The sequence below is a fragment of the Globicephala melas genome, chromosome 12 (assembly GCF_963455315.2).
Source record: "Globicephala melas chromosome 12, mGloMel1.2, whole genome shotgun sequence".
Taxonomy (NCBI): Eukaryota; Metazoa; Chordata; class Mammalia; order Artiodactyla; family Delphinidae; genus Globicephala; species Globicephala melas.
The window spans coordinates 1,343,372-1,361,839 of record NC_083325.1 but is presented as its reverse complement, the minus strand read 5'-3'; the positions used below and the strand labels follow the sequence as shown (position 1 = coordinate 1,361,839).

Here is an 18,468-nt window from a genome sequence, read left to right as displayed (position 1 = left end):
ATTTTAAAGCACTTCCTAAACTAAGAATAAGTTACTCATCAGTTGCTTAAGACATTACTATGGGGGATATAAAGATGAAAAAGTTCTGGATCTCTCTCTTAAGGAACTGACATCATAGTAACAGAGATAGAAGGTATATATTCACATTCTGTTAGGCTCTTGGAATTTTTAGATTTATTCCCAGTTTTGACTATTTGGGATGGATCCTAAAGGTCTGTTACAGACTATCTGGCTTTGTTAAGGCAGAAACTTGCAGGTGTTCACGCAGGCAGTGAATCAAGCAGTGAACTGAAGACTCCATGGGGAAATGTTTCTGTAAGAAGCAGTTTTCATTTTAGGATATTTTCATCACCTCATAAAGAAACCTCGTACCCGTTAGCAGTCACTCCTCATTCCTCCAGACCCCCTCGTCCTAGGCAACCACTAATTTTCTGCCTCTTTATATCTCTCTGTGCTGGACAGTTCATATAAATTGAATCATACAAAATGTGGTCTTTGGGTAACTGTCTTCTTTCACTTAGCATAGTGTTTTCAAGGTGCATCCATGTTGTAATGTGACCTAGAACTTCATCCAAGGAGCGTTTTTTAAAATAGATTCTTCACCCCAAATCTGTGGAATCAGAATCTCTGGGAGTGGGGCCTGGAAATAAAAAAAGAAAATTTTTAAGCTTTTTAAAGGATGATTCTGACCAGCCAGGTTTAGAAGTTAGGTTTATCAGGTCAGAAAATTTGAGCTTGGTCCTGTTCTCCTGTGGCCACTTGAATCCCACACTTTTCCATCTAAAATGGAAATCCTTTTGGTATTTTTCGCACACATTTTTTTCTTTCCTTTTATTCTAGTACGTAGATACAGATACTGTTACACTGTAGTCTATTCATTTTTCACATCAGCACCCTTTTGGGTCCAGCTGTGGTTGTTGGGCTGGAGGGCTGGGTCTGAGATAGTCATGTTATTTCCCCTTAGGGTATGTGAATGAAACTATTGAGAGAGATGAATAAAAACAATCTATTTTTTAAATGATGGAAATAATTTGTTTTTCAGGGCATATGCTGCTAAACTTAAGTCGTGACAAGCAAGACTTTTTAAAAGAGGTTGTAGAATCCTTTGCCAATGAAAGTGGGCAGTCTGCTGTATATGATGCTCTGTTTTCTAGTCAGTCACCTAAGGATAGATCTTTCCTTGGTAGCGATGATATTGGAAACCTTGATGTACGAGCACCAGATCCTGAGGATTTGGCTCGATATGATGTTGGTAAGTTGTATCTTTCTAAGGAAACATTTTGCATTTTAATCCTTTTATACTAGGAGACAAATAATAGCAACAAGGGGAATAAATTGCCCATAATCTCATTACCCAGAAATAATGACTTAATATTTTCCTATATTCCTTGCAAGTTTTTTGAAGGGTTGGGGTAGTATGAGGGGTTGGGGTAGCTGTAGTGGTGGCATATGTTTTTCTTGTAAATAGTTGTTTATACTGTACACATGATTAGTCTCATGAATTCTTTCTCATCCTGTCTCTCTAACTATCACTTTTAGTGGCAATATGATCTTTTTAGTGAAGTAGCCATAATTTGTTTGCCACTTTTTATTGTTGGGTATTGAAGATGTTTCCAGTTTTTTCACTTATATTAAAATGCTGATGAAAACTTTACTATAAAGTGCCTCCATTTCAGTTATCCCGTAGAGATTCCTAAAAACAGAATTACTGGGATAAAGTGGATGAGCGTGTTTAAGTCTCTTGCAGATTGCCATATTACAAGAAAACTTGTGCCTGTTTATGCTTTCCGAAGCCCATAACTTTCTTAGTATTGAATTTCTTGTAGAGGAAAAGATCTATTTATTATCCTAATGGACTAATGTAGTGGTATCCCATTGTTTTAATATTTCTTCACTGAAAGGAAAATCTGTTGTTTCAAGATTTCTTACTGGTGGCTATTCTTTATTTTACCTCTGTCAGTAGATTTTGTTCTATTGAGTTCTAGTGAGGCTCTTTTTTCTTCTTAGATGGACTTCAAAAGAACGTTTTCCATTATAACTGTCTTTATTAAAGTTCCTAGATGGAGTTTGAATACTTCTAATAAGAACATAAGACTTTGCTTATCATAGATTTCCCCTGTGCTCTGATATAGAAAAGCAGTTATAAAATTAAGGTACATTTATTATGAGTCAGTTGTTTATGTTGGCAAAACTGATGGGACGCAAAGATTTCCAAAACCTCAAGCCAATTTTTTTTTGTATTTCAGGTGCCATTCGAGCACATAATGGTAGTCTTCAGCACCTCACCTGGCTTGGCTTACAGTGGAGTTCATTGCCTGCCTTACCTGCGATTCGAAAATGGCTAAAACAGCTTTTTCATCATTTGCCCCAGGAAACCTCAAGACTTGAAACAAATGCACCTGAATCAATATGTATTTTAGATCTTGAAGTAAGCAGAGATTTTAACAACTTAAACATTATGAGTATTGTTTGATTTTTTTTCTACTTAAATTGATTTTTCTTTAAATAAAAACAGGTATTTCTACTTGGAGTAATATATACCAGCCACTTACAATTAAAGGAGAAGTGTAATTCTCACTACAGCTTCTATCAGCCTCTGTGCTTGCCACTTCCTGTGTGTAAACAGCTTTGCACAGAAAGACAGAAATCTTGGTGGGATGCAGTTTGTAATCTAATCCACAGAAAAGCAATGTAAGTAGTCAAATAAGAATACTCCTTTGACTTATTGCCTAGGGACTTTAATTCTCATGTGAAGTTTTAATTTTTAATTATCATGTGATGATTTACATACGTGTAAGTGTTGAACTGCATGTTTATAAATCAATTTTATTAAATACAACTTTTTTTAGACCTGGAACCTCAGCAAAATTGCGACTTCTAGTTCAGCATGACATAAACACTCTAAGGGGCCAGGAAAAACATGGCCTTCAGCCTGCTCTACTTGTGCACTGGGCAAAGTGCCTTCAGAAAACGGTGAGTTCACTGAAGTGGAAGCAGTTTTTAAGAACATTACTGTCATTTTTTAAAATCACAGATTTTACATTGAAAACCTTTCAGTTTTAAAAACAGCTTATTCATATTATGTCAGGTGAAACGTATTTTCTTAATCTTGCCACAGAGTGGTTAGTCTAGTTAATACATAAGTGCTTAGAACAGTGCCTGGCACAGTAAATGTTCCATAAGTATTAGTCATTGTTATTATTACTTATTTACCTTACGATAAATATTGTCCAGCCTGAAGATTCTTTTACGTGTTTGGTGGCACAAGACTCTGTAGGTAAGGGCATTATCTCTTGCTAAGTAGTTGAGGTCTGTTCTGTGGCAAGATTAGATTAGTTTAGCCCTTTGACCAAACTGTGGCACCTATAAGAGTGGCAGATTTCGGCTGTCTAAAAATAGCAACTTTAAAAAAATAAAGTGGGCTGCCTGATTAGTTAGTGTCATTGAAAGTGTGTAAAAGTTGGTTCTAGAATGATCACTGGTATTAAAGTGGTTAGTTATTCCAGTATTTGGAAAGGTGAGCATATGGCTTTTGAGATTCTATTTTGCCTTGATTTGAAATTTTAACCAGTTGTTCAGACCATCTATAAATGAATTTTTGGATCTGATCGTTTGTGTCTCTTCTAACTTTGTATTTTTTTAGGGCAGTGGTCTTAATTCTTTTTACGATCAACGAGAATACATAGGCAGAAGTGTTCATTACTGGAAGAAGGTTTTGCCATTGTTGAAGATACTTAAAAAGAAGAGCAGTATCCCTGAACCTATTGACCCTCTGTTTAAACATTTTCATAGTGCAGACATTCAGGTAATGGAGGATCCCTTTGTGAACTAACTGGAAATGTGGATTTCCAATTTATAAACAAAGAAGTGGGAGTATAAACTGCTTAAATTTGTTGCTTGGCTATCTCATGGAAGTCTTGTTTTCTGAGTCCACTAGCTGTCACAAATACAGTATGGCAGAAGAGAGTACTGCGATGCTAATCTCATTAGATCGTGTAAAATCTTTGGGAAATCATTTGGGTTTGATATTCTGGGTAGAGGCAATTTGACTAAAAGTTATCTAATATGTTTAGGCATCTGAAATGGGTGAATATGAAGAGGAAGCACACATAACATGTGCTATATTGGATGCAGTTAATGGAAATATAGACGATGCTGTGGCTGCTTTTGAATCTATTAATAATGTCGTTTCTTACTGGAATCTTGCACTGGTAAGTTGTGTGGTACTTGAATTAAAAGATTTTTGTTTTAAAACATAATTGTTTCATAAAAGCACTCTGTGTATAGATTTTTCACAGAAAAGCAGAAGACATTGAAAATGATGCACTTTCTTCTGAAGAACAAGAAGAATGCAAAAATTACCTGAGAAAGACCAGAGACTACCTGATAAAGATTTTAGATGACAGTGATTCAGATCTCTCAGTGGTTAAGAAAGTAAGTTGCAGGTTGTTTGTACTTTCTTATTATTTTGATAAGTACTTTGCCTTGGTTTTATATTTTGGTAATTTCAAAAATGTTTAGTGGTGCCTTATTAATGCGGAAAATGGAGGGTGTTTAAATATTTAATTAGCATTATTTTGCCTTAGGTTTGGGGGGGTGGGGTGTGTGTGTTTTTTTTAAACTTGGGCACTTAAGTTTATACTCTTACAAAAAATGCTTGTTAGGGAATTAGAAAAGGTTTCCAAGGTATGCATTTATTTTTGTCATCTTGGCAATGAAATCAACAAATATTGCCACCTAAGGACTGTTTCTGCACGGACTTCACAGTTAAACATGTCACCGACTACTTGAGAGCGTTTCTCTCATCATGACCATCTGATGTAACTACCTTTTCCCAGCTGTCAGCAGTTTGAGGCTGTTGTGATGGTATTAACCTTAACTACATTCAACCTTCCACCTGTTTTGTTGATTAGTTTGTGTTGCTGCTCTTGGATTAGGATTTATGTTTGGTGCATTCCAACATCTGTGTTTCTCCTCATGTTCAAAATCAGTTAGGGTTTCCCTGGTGGCGCAGTGGTTGAGAGTCCGCCTACCAATGCAGGGGACACGGGTTCGTGCCCCGGTCCGGGAAGATCCCACATGCCGCAGAGCAGCTGGGCCCTTGAGCCATGGCTGCTGAGCCTGCGCGTCCGGAGCCTGTGCTCCACAATGGGAGAGGCCACAACAGTGAGAGGCCCGCGTACCGAAAAAAAAAAAAAAATCAGTAAACGTCAGTAACTTAATTTTGTTCACGTGGAAAAGCTTCCCCAGTTAACATTGCTCTGCCATTACTGTGGCTAACGAGGGATAGAAACAGCATGGACTTGAGGGTTGGAAGCCTTTGATTACACAGCAGTTTCATGTTTGTTGTTACATAAAGTATAATGTGCTTGTTACATAAAAGTGAAAAACGTAAATTAGTAAGAAAAAAAAATCTGTGTTTATTTTAGAGAGAGTTCTACTTCGGTAATTTTGCAGGCTAAAGCCATTGATTCATGCCTTTTGTTTTTAGTTGCCCGTGCCCCTGGAATCTGTAAAAGAGATGCTTAATTTAGTCATGCAGGAGCTCGATGACTTCAGTGAAGGAGGGCCTCTTTATAGAAATGGTTCTTTGCGAAATGCAGATTCAGAAATAAAACATTCTACACCGTCTCCCACCAAATACTCTCTATCACCAAATAAAAGTTACAAGGTAAGTGGGGAAGAAATGAGTCACTCTACTGTGGAATACATTTCTGTTCTAAATGTTTTAAGTACTTTTTTGTTGTTATTTTTTCAGTATTCTCCCAAAACACCACCTCCATGGGCAGAAGATCAAAATTCTTTATTGAAAATGATCTGCCAACAAGTAGAGGCCATTAAGGTAAATCACTTGATTTCTCTAAACTGTGCCTCTCTTATTCCTAGATGCCTTCCTTGTCCACTTTCTCACTTATTTCTAAAACTGTTCAAAATGTTCCTTTGCCATGTGACTGTAGAATCATACTGTGTTTTACGTGCTTTCATCTTGACGCTTAGCATATTTTTTTTTTTTTTTTTTTTTTTTGCGGTACACGGGCCTCTCACTGTTGTGGCCTCTCCCATTGCGGAGCACAGGCTCCGGAAACGCAGGCTCAGCGGCCATGGCTCACGGGCCCAGCCGCTCCGCGGCATGTGGGATCTTCCCGGACCGGGGCACGAACCCGCGTCCCCTGCATCAGCAGGCAGACTCTCAACCACTGCGCCACCAGGGAAGCGCTACACTTAGCATATTTTTGAAACTACTTAAGTGTCTGCGTCCTCCACTAGATACGAATCTTTCAAAGGTAGAGACTCCTCTATCCAAAACATAGCCTTGTTTCTGGCATAGAGGAGGTTCCCAGGTGATTGAATTGAACTAGTGAAATATACTCTTCATACCTTGGTGTGTGAGTTTGTCTCAGACTGACTGTGGTTGTGTATGTTAAGTTTATATCTAGGACTTCACAAGTGGTCTAAACTTCAAAAGGCCTCTTTATCTTTTTAATATTTCATATGAATTTGACTTAATTATGTAAAGAAATAGTTATGTGAACATGATTTTATTTTAACTTTATGGAAATGACCTTAACCATAACACTCAAAGGAGCTTTACTTCTTTGAAGTTGGAAGTACAGGTAAGTTGTTTCACGCTCATTGACAGGAACTAAGTCATTCATATTTCTAAAGTTACAGCAAGGAAGTATTGGTATGTGTGTGACTATTGCAGTGCTGTCAGCAATTTGTGAGACTTAATACTATTTGTATTTTTTGCACTTGTGAATTTGCACAGTTTTTTTGTCTTAATTTTTAAACTTATTTTTGGCTGTGTTGGGTCTTCGTTTCTGCCTGCGGACTTTCTCTAGTTGTGGCGAGCAGGGGCTACTCTTCGTTGCGGTGCACGGGCTTCTCATCGCAGTGGCTTCTTTTGTTGCGGAGCACGGGCTCTAGGTGTGTCGGCTTCAGTAGTGGCAGCACTCGGTCTCAGTAGTCGCAGCACACAGGCCCCGGAGTGCACAGGCTTCAGTAGTTGCAGCACATGGGCTCAGTAGTTGCAGTGCGTGAGCTCTAGGGCGCATGGGCTTCAATAATTGTGGCTCAAGGGCTCTAGAGCACAGGCTCAGTAGTTGTGGCACACGGGCCTAGCTGCTCCACGGCATGTGGCATCTCCCTGGACCAGGGATCGAACTCATGTCTCCCGCATCGGCAGGCGGATTCTTAACCACTGTGCCACTAGGGAAGTCCCTGCACAGAGATTTTGTATGTTAATTTTTTATGATCGTGGCTTGTTATGATATTACGTACTTACCATGTAGGTTTCTGGTACCCAACATTGTATTCTTGGAAGCACTAGTAGTGGAGGACTAGTCCGTGTGCCTAGAAAGCTGAGTTCTAGTACTAACTGCCATTGATGAATGATCTCGGGTCAGGGAGTTCCTTGTCTTTCTGTCTGTTTGGCTTCTCATCTGTAAAGTTGAGTGAGAATTGTTGAAACCGGTTTTCATCATATGTTCTAGTTGTTTGAATTTTTAAAATTATTTTTATAGCTTTAATTGCATATTTAAATCTATGGTCCAGATACCAGTAGTGACCAGTAAAACTTTCCAGTTGATTCCATCAGTTTCTTATTTTTGGATGTGTAGCATCTGGACTAGACACAGTAGATAGACGAACGGGGAAAATTTTAGTTTGAAAATTCAAGATATTTTTCACCTCAAGAGTTACAGTTTTCAGAAAATTTCTTTTCCTAAAACACTTGTTTTTTTGGCCGCACTGTGCGGCTTGTGGGATCTTGGTTTTCCGACCAGGGATTGAACCCCGGGGCCACGGCAGTGAAAGCTCTGAGTCTTAACCACTGGACTGCTAGGGAATTCCCTCTAAAATACTTCTAGGAGAAGAGAGCAGACATTCTGGATTTGTCTCTGACCTCATTTGTTAATTTTACTATTCCTGAAAAGTGTCTGCTTTGTAGGTTCTGGGGTTGGGGAGGGCGTTGTCATTTGGTTGTCTACAAAGTGATGGATCTGATTGCTGACCACTAGCTGTCATTGGAAGGCATTATGTCTGCCGGTTTGGAACTTTGTAAGAATTAAGAGCTAAAAGCGTAACTAAATTGTCTGGAATGTGTCATTGTATACACATAATATATACAGTACACTATAGGTAATATATTCCGAGCAAGTGTTAGCAGTTTTCCCTTTCCCAGTAGAGCATTTGAGCTTTACCTTGAGAGGTTGGCAGTGTTTGGCACCGCGTATGCGGCTGAGTGGGAGGCTAGTCTGGGAGGGAATGTGGGGTGTAGAGCAGTCCAGGTGGACTGAAGAGCAGAGCAGGTGCAGTGAGGCACTGGAAGGGCGTTTGGGGCAATGCTGCTGAGCACTGGCAGTGTCAGAGAAAGAAGTTCATTTCGTAGGTACTTGTTTTTTTGAGCAGGTAAGTGTCTTGGCTATAGCTGAACTTTAGAAAGATTACTTTAAGCCAATGCAGAATGGAAAGGGAGATGAGGCCATTGTTTAGGTTAGAGCTGACTCTAGAATGAATGAATTAGGTAATGGTACTAAGGAGTGAAAGAATGGGAGCAAATAACAAGCTTTGACAAATTAAGGATCATGTTTTAAATCAGCACCTGGTACTCAGATCCTACTGGAGTATAGAATCTCTTAAAAGGCATCATCAAGTATTAAGTTTGCTCTAGCACTGTGTCTGCCGTGATATAATTGCTTAAAATTGTTTCCTCTTCCAACAGAAAGAAATGCAGGAGTTGAAACTAAATAGCGGTAACTCAGGGTCCCCTCATCGTTGGCCTACAGAGAATTATGGACCAGATTCAGTGCCTGATGGATATCAGGGGTCACAGAATTTTCATGGGGCCCCATTAACAGGTGAGTTGGCAACTGGATACTCCCAGGTATTAGTGAAGTCTGTACTTTCTCCTCCTTTGAACAGGTAACTTGTGAAATCACCTTGTCTGTATACATTTATCTATATACATGTCTGTCTGTGTCTGCCTATATGTTACTTAAGCTGTATTTGGTATTACCAGGATTTCTATAACTCTAAGCAGAAACAAAACAAGCTTTATCTGACCCTGTTTATATAAAGGCTAAAGGCTTAAAGAACCTTTTAATGCACATCTCAGAGGAGCTGAGACTGAGTTGGAACTATGCCTTATGATTGAAAAAATGTCAGCTGACAGCGTTATTCATTAAGAGATGGCTAGTTTAGAACTTAAACGTCTTGGGAATTATTTTGATGACATACTGAGAGGTATGACAGTCCTGGGAAACTTTTTATTTTGAAATACTGTGGTCATATATAGAAGGAAAGAGTGTGGAGCTAGAGCATACTGGAGTTTTAGGTTGTGCTCTCTTAACTTACCTCTCTGAGCCAGTTTGTTTGAAACCTAGAAGTAATACTTTGCATCACATGATTATTGTGAGCATTTGTGTGTGGGTGGTGTGCATTAGGCATTTACTTAGAATATGCATTAAACACCTAATGAACCAAAGGGTGCGGACTGTGTCTCCTGTGGTTGTCTGTGTACCAAGGTGCTTGTGTATGTAATTTTATTTAATGACAGTGACCCAGAGTGGTGGGTACCATCATGAATCCACATTTTTTAGATGAGGAAATGGGTTTGGAAGGATTAGGTAACTTACCCATTATTGTACAGATAGTTATTGGTAGAGCCGGGGTTCGAACTCTAGTGCTATAACTTTAAAGCCACTTGTCCCCAGCCAGCCAGAGTGATGGGGAAAATAGGCTTCTTTCACATGAGACAGATTCCTGAAATGTTGGTAATTAGATTAATTGGTTTTGATTCAGAATGGTGTGGCCTAGTTTCACACATTTGTGTGATGGTCCATAGGGCCATACTTAAGGCAAACTCATGGTCCTCTCATAACAGTGTCCTCCAAGTGCGTGCAAAGTAATAGAAAAATCTTTGTGAAGTCAAACTCACTAAATGTCATATGTAAGTCACAGATAAATACATGAGAAGTCAGAGTTTAAACATTGTTTACCTAAACCGTGTGCACTGTGTAGAGCCTTGACTACAGAAGATAGGCAAGCTGGCTGGCTTTCTCCTTGGCTCTCCGAGTGCTGTGTGGAGTCATCATTTGGCACCTGTGGGTCACAAGTTCTGTTTTCTTCTTCTTTGTACAGGCATAACAGGTCTTCTGGTTGTTACACACACATATAAGCATAACATTCACATTGTCTTATTTTATTCTTGCAGTTACTCTATGAAATGGGTAGAAGCAGCACATCCTCATTTTACAAGTGAGAAAAATGGAGACCCCAAGTGACTATTTGACAAAGTTGCAGGCAGCTTTGTGGCCCTGAGAGGAGAGCTCAGGTCTCCTGATTCCCATTCCTGTGTTCACAGACTGTTTTTCTTAATGAAGGTGCAGATGTGCCAAGATGGTCGTTGTCTTTTTAAAAGAAGATGATTAAAAAACAATAAGCTTATAATAAAGAAATATTCAGAAGTACTGACCAGTGTAAAGAAAAGTAAACACTAACCATATCACACAGAGTTCTGCTAACATTTTGGAGCATTTCCTTCTGGTCCTCTCTCTTTGTATATTAGAGAACTTTATCACGTTGTATGGAGACGAGTAGCCTGTTTTTAAATATTTAAGTTCTGAGCAGTTTTCTACTCAACATTTTTTTGACAGTACTGTTAATGAATACAAGGTATCCATCATGTGGAAGCTCTGCAGATTTTATTCCCTTATTTTTAAATTTCCAGTTGTTGCTATTGTAAATAATGCTGTGAACACAGTCCTAGGATTTTAGGGTTTTGTAAAATTTCTTGTGTTGGGAAATTGCTTTCCTGAGAAGCTGTGCCGGTTTTACACTCTTACCACCAGTATCTGGTAGTGCCTATCTCTTTGCACTCTTGCCAGGTGTTTGCCATTACCAGTTTATAAAAACCTTGCCTATTTTTAAAAACAAAAATAATACCAGCTTTTAAGTTTTTGTTTTTTTAGTACTAGGCATGCTCAACACTTTATAATCCTTTATATTTCATGAGTTATCTGTTCATTGGGTGCCTTTTTTCTATAGGATGTTTTTAGTACTTTTTTTCACTATCCCTGATAAAGTCACCAGTTAAGTTTCAGACTTTATGATTCTTGGCTTATATCCGTCATCTTGTTCTGTGTTCTTTGCCTGTTTTCTCCCCAGAATATGTCATGGTAGCCATCATCAGGCAGCCCGTTAGTTTTCCACGCTCAGGCTTGGGCCTCTGCAGTGGCTCTGTTTCTCTGGTAACTGCATAGAGGACAGACAGCCTGGCTCGCCTTTACTGGGTCTTTAGGGCTTTCCACAGTCAGCTGCCCAGCACCTCTTGGGTCACAATTTCTGCTTCCTCTTCTGTGTAAAGGTATAAATGATCTTTAAGTTGTTTTGTTTTCTGTTAAAACTTTCTTAAAACAGATCAAGTAAATGATTGTTGGTTGTTTTTACCATCAGCATGAGTGTCTTCTAGCTGCTGGTTTCCTGATAACACACACACAAAACAGATGGAGCAGATAGTTTGGACACCAGCATGAGTGTCAGTCATGCTGCGCCCTTTTTATTAAGCCAGGGAACACATTTTGTGTTACCTGTGAGATCCTTTGCATGAATTTGTTAGGTGACTTTTGACCTGAACGTTCTCAGCTTGAGTTTAAAACGTGCAGCCATGTCATTCTGCAGATTTTCACGGTTCACTTCAAAAATGTGGCCCTGAGGCCATGACGTGCGTTTTGGTTCCTTAAGTCCTTCCTGTGACTAGTGTATCCCCCGTGTTTCTGACGCGGCACGACTGTGCCTCCCCGTCGTGCCCCTCTTTCTCAGGGCGCGGCCCCACCGCTCGTCTTGGCTCCTTGTGGTGCTTGTTGTGGGGACTCTGCTCTTGCTGACACCCTGCTGCTGCTCTCACTCCTCCTGTGTCACACCTAGCGGTCATTCCTAGTTTGTCATTTGGTAATCTTTATGATGATGTATTTTGATGTATAGAAATTTAAAAAAAACCTATGTAGTTAATCTCTCCTTGATTTCTACTGCTTTTGTATTTATAGTTCTTGCCTAGATAGTCCTAACTGCAGCATAGACTTTTTTTAACAGTGTTTTCTTTCTTTTTTTTTCTTTTCTTTTTTTTTTTTTTTTAGTTGCAACTACTGGCCATTCAATGTATTATAGTCAGTCACCAGCATATAATTCCCAGTATCTACTCAGACCAGCATCTAATGTTACTCCCACAAAGGTAACAAAGGAATAATTTATACATTTATAAGTATCTCCTTTTTAACTGTCCAGGCTTCCTACAGAGAAATTCAAGAAGTAGTTCAGCATTAAAACTTAAATGTCCCACCAGATAACAGATATTTTAAATTTCTCTCAGATATAGAAGTATGTTTCTCAGTTAATTTCTATGTTACAATAAATGTGAACATCTAGAATATTTTTAAATTGGGGTGGTGGTGGGTCGTTCGTCTTTCGGTCGTGACAGAAGCAGGACTGTGATGTCCTCACTGGAGTGCTGTGTGTAAGTTGCATGCCTGGGGCGCTGTGACCAAGTGTCCATGGAGACCGGCATCCAGCAGAGCCGGGCAGAGACACCGGGCTTGGGTGCCTCTAGGCCCTGGCTCTTCAGTTCTTAACTTCTCTATGCATTAGTTGCCTCATATGTAAAATGGGGATAATAATGCCTTAATTCATAGGGTGTTCGAGGATATTAAGATGAGATAATATATGTATAGTGCTTAGAACTGTGCCCAGTTGGCACGTTAACAAACGTTAGTCCTCATTGTCATCATCATCGTTGTTAACATCATTGGATACCTTGTTTAGGAGTGAGGAAGGTATTTATTCTATGAATCTGTTGTAGGAGAATTAGGTTTTTAAGGTGCTGTCATTAGTTAAGGCAATTTTCATTATATTCCAAGGAGAACTAGAGCTGTAAGTATCTTTGCAGTAATGTAGAAGTGTCTTCTCTTAAGGATGCACTGTATGCCCTAGTGATGTATTTACCCTGTACTCATGCTTGAGGTTTATGAGAATTGGATTGTATCTAGTTAAGCTATAGTTTTATAGACAACCTACAAAAATGTGCTCTTTATTTTTTTTTCCTAGGGACCAGTTTATGGCATGAATAGGCTTCCACCTCAGCAGCATATCTACGCCTACTCACAGCAGATGCACACACCACCAGTGCAGAGTTCGTCTGCTTGTATGTTCTCTCAAGAGATGTATGGTCCCCCATTGCGTTTTGAGTCTCCTGCAACAGGAATTCTATCACCTAGGGGTGATGATTACTTTAATTACAATGTTCAACAGACAAGCACAAATCCACCTTTACCAGAACCAGGTTATTTTACAAAACCTCCAGTTGCAGCTCATGCTTCAAGATCTGCAGAATCTAAGGGTATGGAATTTGGAAAAACCAATTTTGTCCAGCCTGTGCCAGGTGAAGGCATGGGGCCATCTTTGGCAGCACCTGTGCGTACATCACAGCCAACTCCTTTTAAATTTAATTCAAATTTCAAATCAAATGATGGCGACTTCACATTTTCCTCACCACAGGTTGTGGCACAGCCCCCTTCTACGACTTACACTAATAGTGAAAGCCTTTTAGGTCTCCTGACTTCAGACAAACCATTGCAAGGAGATAGCTACAGTGGAACAAAAGCTGCTCAGACCATTGGACCTCGAAATACATTCAATTTTGGAAGCAAAAATGTGCCTGGAATTTCATTTACTGAAAACATGGGCCCAAATCAGCAAAAGAATTCTGGTTTTCGACGCAGTGATGATATGTTTACTTTCCACGGTCCAGGGAAATCAGTGTTTGGAACGCCTGCTGCAGAGCCGGCCAACAAGAGTCATGATACTGATGGGGGTAGTGCGCACGGGGACGAGGACGACGACGGCCCTCACTTTGAGCCGGTGGTGCCTCTTCCCGATAAGATTGAAGTGAGAACTGGTGAGGAGGACGAGGAAGAGTTCTTCTGCAATCGTGCCAAGTTGTATCGTTTTGATGCGGGATCAAGAGAATGGAAGGAGCGTGGAATTGGCAACGTAAAGATACTAAGGCACAAAACCTCCGGTAAAATCCGCCTACTGATGAGACGTGAGCAAGTGTTGAAAATCTGTGCGAATCACTACATCAGCCCAGACATGGCCCTGGCGCCCAACGCCGGCTCGGACAGGTCCTTTGTGTGGTACGCTCTGGACTATGCAGACGAGTCGCCCAAACCAGAACAGCTTGCTATTAGATTCAAGACACCCGAGGAGGCAGCACTTTTTAAGTGCAAGTTTGAAGAGGCCCAGAGCATGTTAAAAGCCTCAGGAGCAAACAGAGCCACAACTTCCAGTCAGTCTACGAGAACTATAAAAGAACCCACGGGTCATGACAAGGATATTGGCAAATCTGCTGCCGGAAACATGAACTTTGAATTTCAGGTTGCAAAGAAAGAAGGGTCTTGGTGGCATTGTAACAGCTGCTCATTAAAGAATGCCGCAGCTGCTGAGAAATGTGTATCCTGCCAAAATCTAAACCCAGGCAGTAAAGAGCTCCTTAGCTCATCATTAGTTGAAACTGTTTCCACTCCTAAATCTGGCTCAGAAAATACTCCAGATAGATTTGCAGTGATTACTCCAAAGAAAGAAGGTCACTGGGATTGTAGTATTTGTTTAGTAAGAAATGAACCCACTGTATCTAGATGCATTGCATGTCAGAATACAAAGTCTGCTAACAAAAGTGGATCTTCATTTGTTCAGCAGCCTTCCTTTAAATTTGGCCAGGGAGATCTTCCTAAATCTGCCAGCAGTGATTTCAGATCTGTTTTTTCAATAAAGGAAGGACAGTGGGATTGCAGTGTTTGCTTAGTACAAAATGAAGGAAGTTCTGCAAAATGTATGGCTTGTCAGAATCCAAGAAAACAGAGTTTTCCTGCTTCTGCTGTCCCAGCACCTGCCTCTTTTAAGTTTGGTGCTTCAGAGACAAGCAAGGCTCCAAAGAGTGGATTTGAAGGAGTTTTCGCCAAGAAGGAAGGACAGTGGGATTGCAGTCTGTGCTTAGTGCGAAATGAGGCAAGTGCAGCAGCGTGTGTGGCTTGTCAGAATCCACCCACTTCTGCTGCTCCAGCACCTGCGTCTTCAGAGACAAGCAAGGCTCCAAACAGTGGACTTGAAGGGATGTTCACCAAGAAGGAAGGACAGTGGGATTGCAGCGTTTGTTTGGTACGAAATGAAGGAAGTTCTACAAAATGTGTGGCTTGTCAGAATCCAAGAAAACAGAGTTTACCTGCTTCTGCTGTCCCAGCACCTGCCTCTTTCAAGTTTGGCACCTCAGAGACAAGCAAGGCTCCAAAGAGTGGTCTAGAAGGGATATTCACCAAGAAGGAAGGACAGTGGGATTGCAGCGTTTGCTTTGTGCGAAATGAGAGTTCTTCCTTAAAATGTGTGGCTTGTGATATCTCTAAACCAGCCCATAAACCTGTTGCAGAAGAACCTTCAGCTTTCACTTTGGGCTCAACAACTAAGGCAAATGACTCTTCTGGAAGTCAGGTGGGAACAGGATTTAAAAGTAGCTTTTCAGAAAAAGCCTTTAAGTTTGGCAGTGCAGAACAAGGATTTAAATTTGGGCGTGTGGATCAAGAAAATACACCTTCATTTACATTTCAGAGTTCTTCTAATACAGACTCTAAGTCAACAAAAGAAGGATTTAGTTTTTCTGTTCCTGTGTCTGCTGACGGGTTTAAATTTGGCATTCAGGAGCCGGAAAGTCAGGGGAGGAAGAGTGAAAAGCCCTTTGGAGATGACGCTGGATGTCAGGCTCAGGATGCTGGCGGTCAGAAAGACGGGAGTGCTGTGGTTCTTGGTCAAACTGGCAGCACTTTTACCTTTGCAGATCTTGCAAAATCAAATTCAGGAGAAGGGTTTCAGTTTGGCAAAAAAGACCCCAATTTCAAGGGCTTTTCGGGTGCTGGAGAGAAGTTATTCTCCTCACAAAGTAGTAAAATGGCTGATAAAGCTGACACTTGTGCTGACCTTGAGAAGGATGATGACGCCTATAAGACTGAGGACAGTGACGATATCCATTTTGAACCAGTCGTCCAGATGCCTGAGAAAGTGGAGCTTGTCACAGGAGAAGAAGATGAGAAAGTTCTTTACTCACAGCGGGTAAAATTGTTTAGGTTTGATGCTGAGATAAGTCAGTGGAAAGAAAGGGGTTTGGGGAACTTAAAAATTCTCAAAAATGAAGTTAACGGTAAACTGAGAATGCTGATGCGGAGAGAGCAGGTGCTGAAGGTGTGTGCCAACCACTGGATCACCACCACCATGCACCTGAAGCCCCTCTCCGGGTCGGACAGGGCCTGGATGTGGTTGGCTAGTGATTTTTCTGATGGCGATGCCAAACTAGAGCAGCTGGCAGCAAAATTCAAAACACCCGAGCTGGCTGAAGAATTCAAACAGAAATTTGAGGAATGCCAGCGACTTCTGTTAGATATTCCACTGCAGACTCCCCATAAGCTTGTGGATACTGGCAGAGCTGCCAAGCTAATCCAGAGGGCGGAAGAGATGAAGAGCGGATTAAAAGATTTCAAGACGTTTTTGACAAATGATCAAGCAAAAGTCACTGACGAAGAGAGTAAGAGCTCAGGAGCAGGAGCTGCCAGTGCTGCGGCCGTGAGTGGCATGCCAAGTCCTGAGGCCGCCGGGCCCACCCTCGAGTGGGACAGCTATGACCTAAGGGAAGACGCTCTGGACGACAGCGTGAGTAGCAGCTCAGTGCACGCCTCCCCGCTGGCCAGCAGCCCCGTGAGGAAAAATCTCTTCCGCTTCGGTGAGTCAACCACCGGGTTTAACTTCAGTTTTAAATCTGCTTTGAGCCCGTCTAAGTCTGCTGCCAAGTTAAATCAGAGTGGGGCCTCAGTGGGCACGGATGAAGACTCTGATGTCACTCAGGAGGAGGAGAGAGATGGACAGCACTTCGAACCTGTCGTCCCTTTGCCTGATCTAGTCGAGGTGTCCAGTGGTGAGGAAAATGAACAAGTTGTTTTTAGTCACAGAGCCAAACTCTATAGGTATGATAAAGATGCTGGGCAGTGGAAAGAAAGAGGCATTGGCGACATAAAGATTTTACAGAATTATGATAATAAGCAAGTTCGCATAGTGATGAGAAGGGACCAGGTGTTAAAGCTTTGTGCCAACCACAGAATAACTCCAGACATGACTTTGCAAAATATGAAAGGGACAGAAAGAGTGTGGGTGTGGACCGCATGTGATTTTGCAGACGGAGAAAGAAAAGTAGAGCATTTAGCTGTCCGTTTTAAACTACAGGATGTTGCAGACTCGTTTAAGAAAATATTTGATGAAGCAAAACTAGCCCAAGAAAAAGATTTTTTGATAACACCTCATGTTTCTCGTTCGACTACTCCCAGAGAGTCACCATGCGGCAAAGTCGCCGTAGCTGTGCTAGAGGAAACCACCAGAGAACGGACGGATTCGGCACAGGGTGATGATGTGGCAGGTGCAACCTCAGAAGTTGGCGGGGTGTCTGGCACACCTGAAACAACAACAAAAGCAGTGGTTTCACCTCCAAAGTTTGTATTTGGTTCTGAGTCTGTTAAAAGCATTTTTAGCAGTGAAAAGTCAAAACCATTTGCATTTGGCAACAGTTCAGCTACCGGGTCTTTGTTTGGATTTAGTTTTAATGCACCTTTGAAAAATAACAGTAGTGAGGCCAGTTCAGCAGCCCAGAGTGGATCTGAAAAAAGAGCGGAGCCTGGTGGTCACCAAGAGTCGCAGAGCTCTGATCTCACACCGTCTTCCGACAGCAAAGTCAAAAACCCCTCTCCTGCTTTTCCAAAGGAGCAGTCCTCAACCAGTCACACGTTTAAAACACCAGAAAAGGGTAAGCACTTAGCCTTTAGATTAAGCAGAATTTGTCTCTTTCCTTCCTTCCACCCTCCCTCCCTCCCTTCCTTCCTTCCTTTTTCTTTCTTTCTTTTTTTCTCTCTCGCCCTCCTTCCCTCTCTCCCTCTCTTCCTCCCTCTTTTTTTTTTTCTTTTAACGTTTATCTTGGTGTGGACTCTTTATAGCAGGCTAATGTTTTAGTAAAAGTCGGCTCATAAACACAGTGCTCTGTGAACAGCCAAAAATTACTTGTGCAGAATTTTTTCCTCCCCAAAGCAGTTTACTGGTGAGTGTTCAAATGTTCAAACAGCAGCAGAGAGCTTGTGTGTAAGTTGTTTAGGAGATGTTGGTTCCTGGGAGATGCATCTGTCCGAGCAGAGCACAAGGACTCAGCTCAGGACTGGGTCCAGCTTAGGGCCTTGAGCATGAATCATGAGTAGGTTCGTTCTTCAGGTTATTATCCTTATGTTCTTGTCACTCAGAGAGCATGGTACTGAGATGTTCACATTTTATGTAAGGCAGTCTTGCCACCACTTGTTAAATGAGCAAAGAATGAAGCCCTCGGGATAAATGGGTACGTGA

General features: G+C 41.1%; 1 protein-coding gene across 1 annotated transcript in view; it reads left to right on the top strand.

The window, feature by feature from the left end:
* Positions 1 to 18,468, top strand: part of LOC115846364 (E3 SUMO-protein ligase RanBP2) — a 53,331-nt gene that overhangs the window by 18,343 nt on the left and 16,520 nt on the right. Inside the window, exons 9-20 of the mRNA XM_030845032.3 lie at positions 1,043 to 1,252; positions 2,247 to 2,428; positions 2,516 to 2,691; positions 2,850 to 2,973; positions 3,644 to 3,805; positions 4,074 to 4,211; positions 4,288 to 4,434; positions 5,492 to 5,671; positions 5,759 to 5,842; positions 8,723 to 8,858; positions 12,135 to 12,229; positions 13,099 to 17,884. Of these exons, the coding sequence (XP_030700892.2) occupies positions 1,043 to 1,252; positions 2,247 to 2,428; positions 2,516 to 2,691; positions 2,850 to 2,973; positions 3,644 to 3,805; positions 4,074 to 4,211; positions 4,288 to 4,434; positions 5,492 to 5,671; positions 5,759 to 5,842; positions 8,723 to 8,858; positions 12,135 to 12,229; positions 13,099 to 17,884 (6,420 nt within the window). The remainder of the gene's footprint in view (positions 1 to 1,042; positions 1,253 to 2,246; positions 2,429 to 2,515; positions 2,692 to 2,849; positions 2,974 to 3,643; positions 3,806 to 4,073; positions 4,212 to 4,287; positions 4,435 to 5,491; positions 5,672 to 5,758; positions 5,843 to 8,722; positions 8,859 to 12,134; positions 12,230 to 13,098; positions 17,885 to 18,468) is intronic.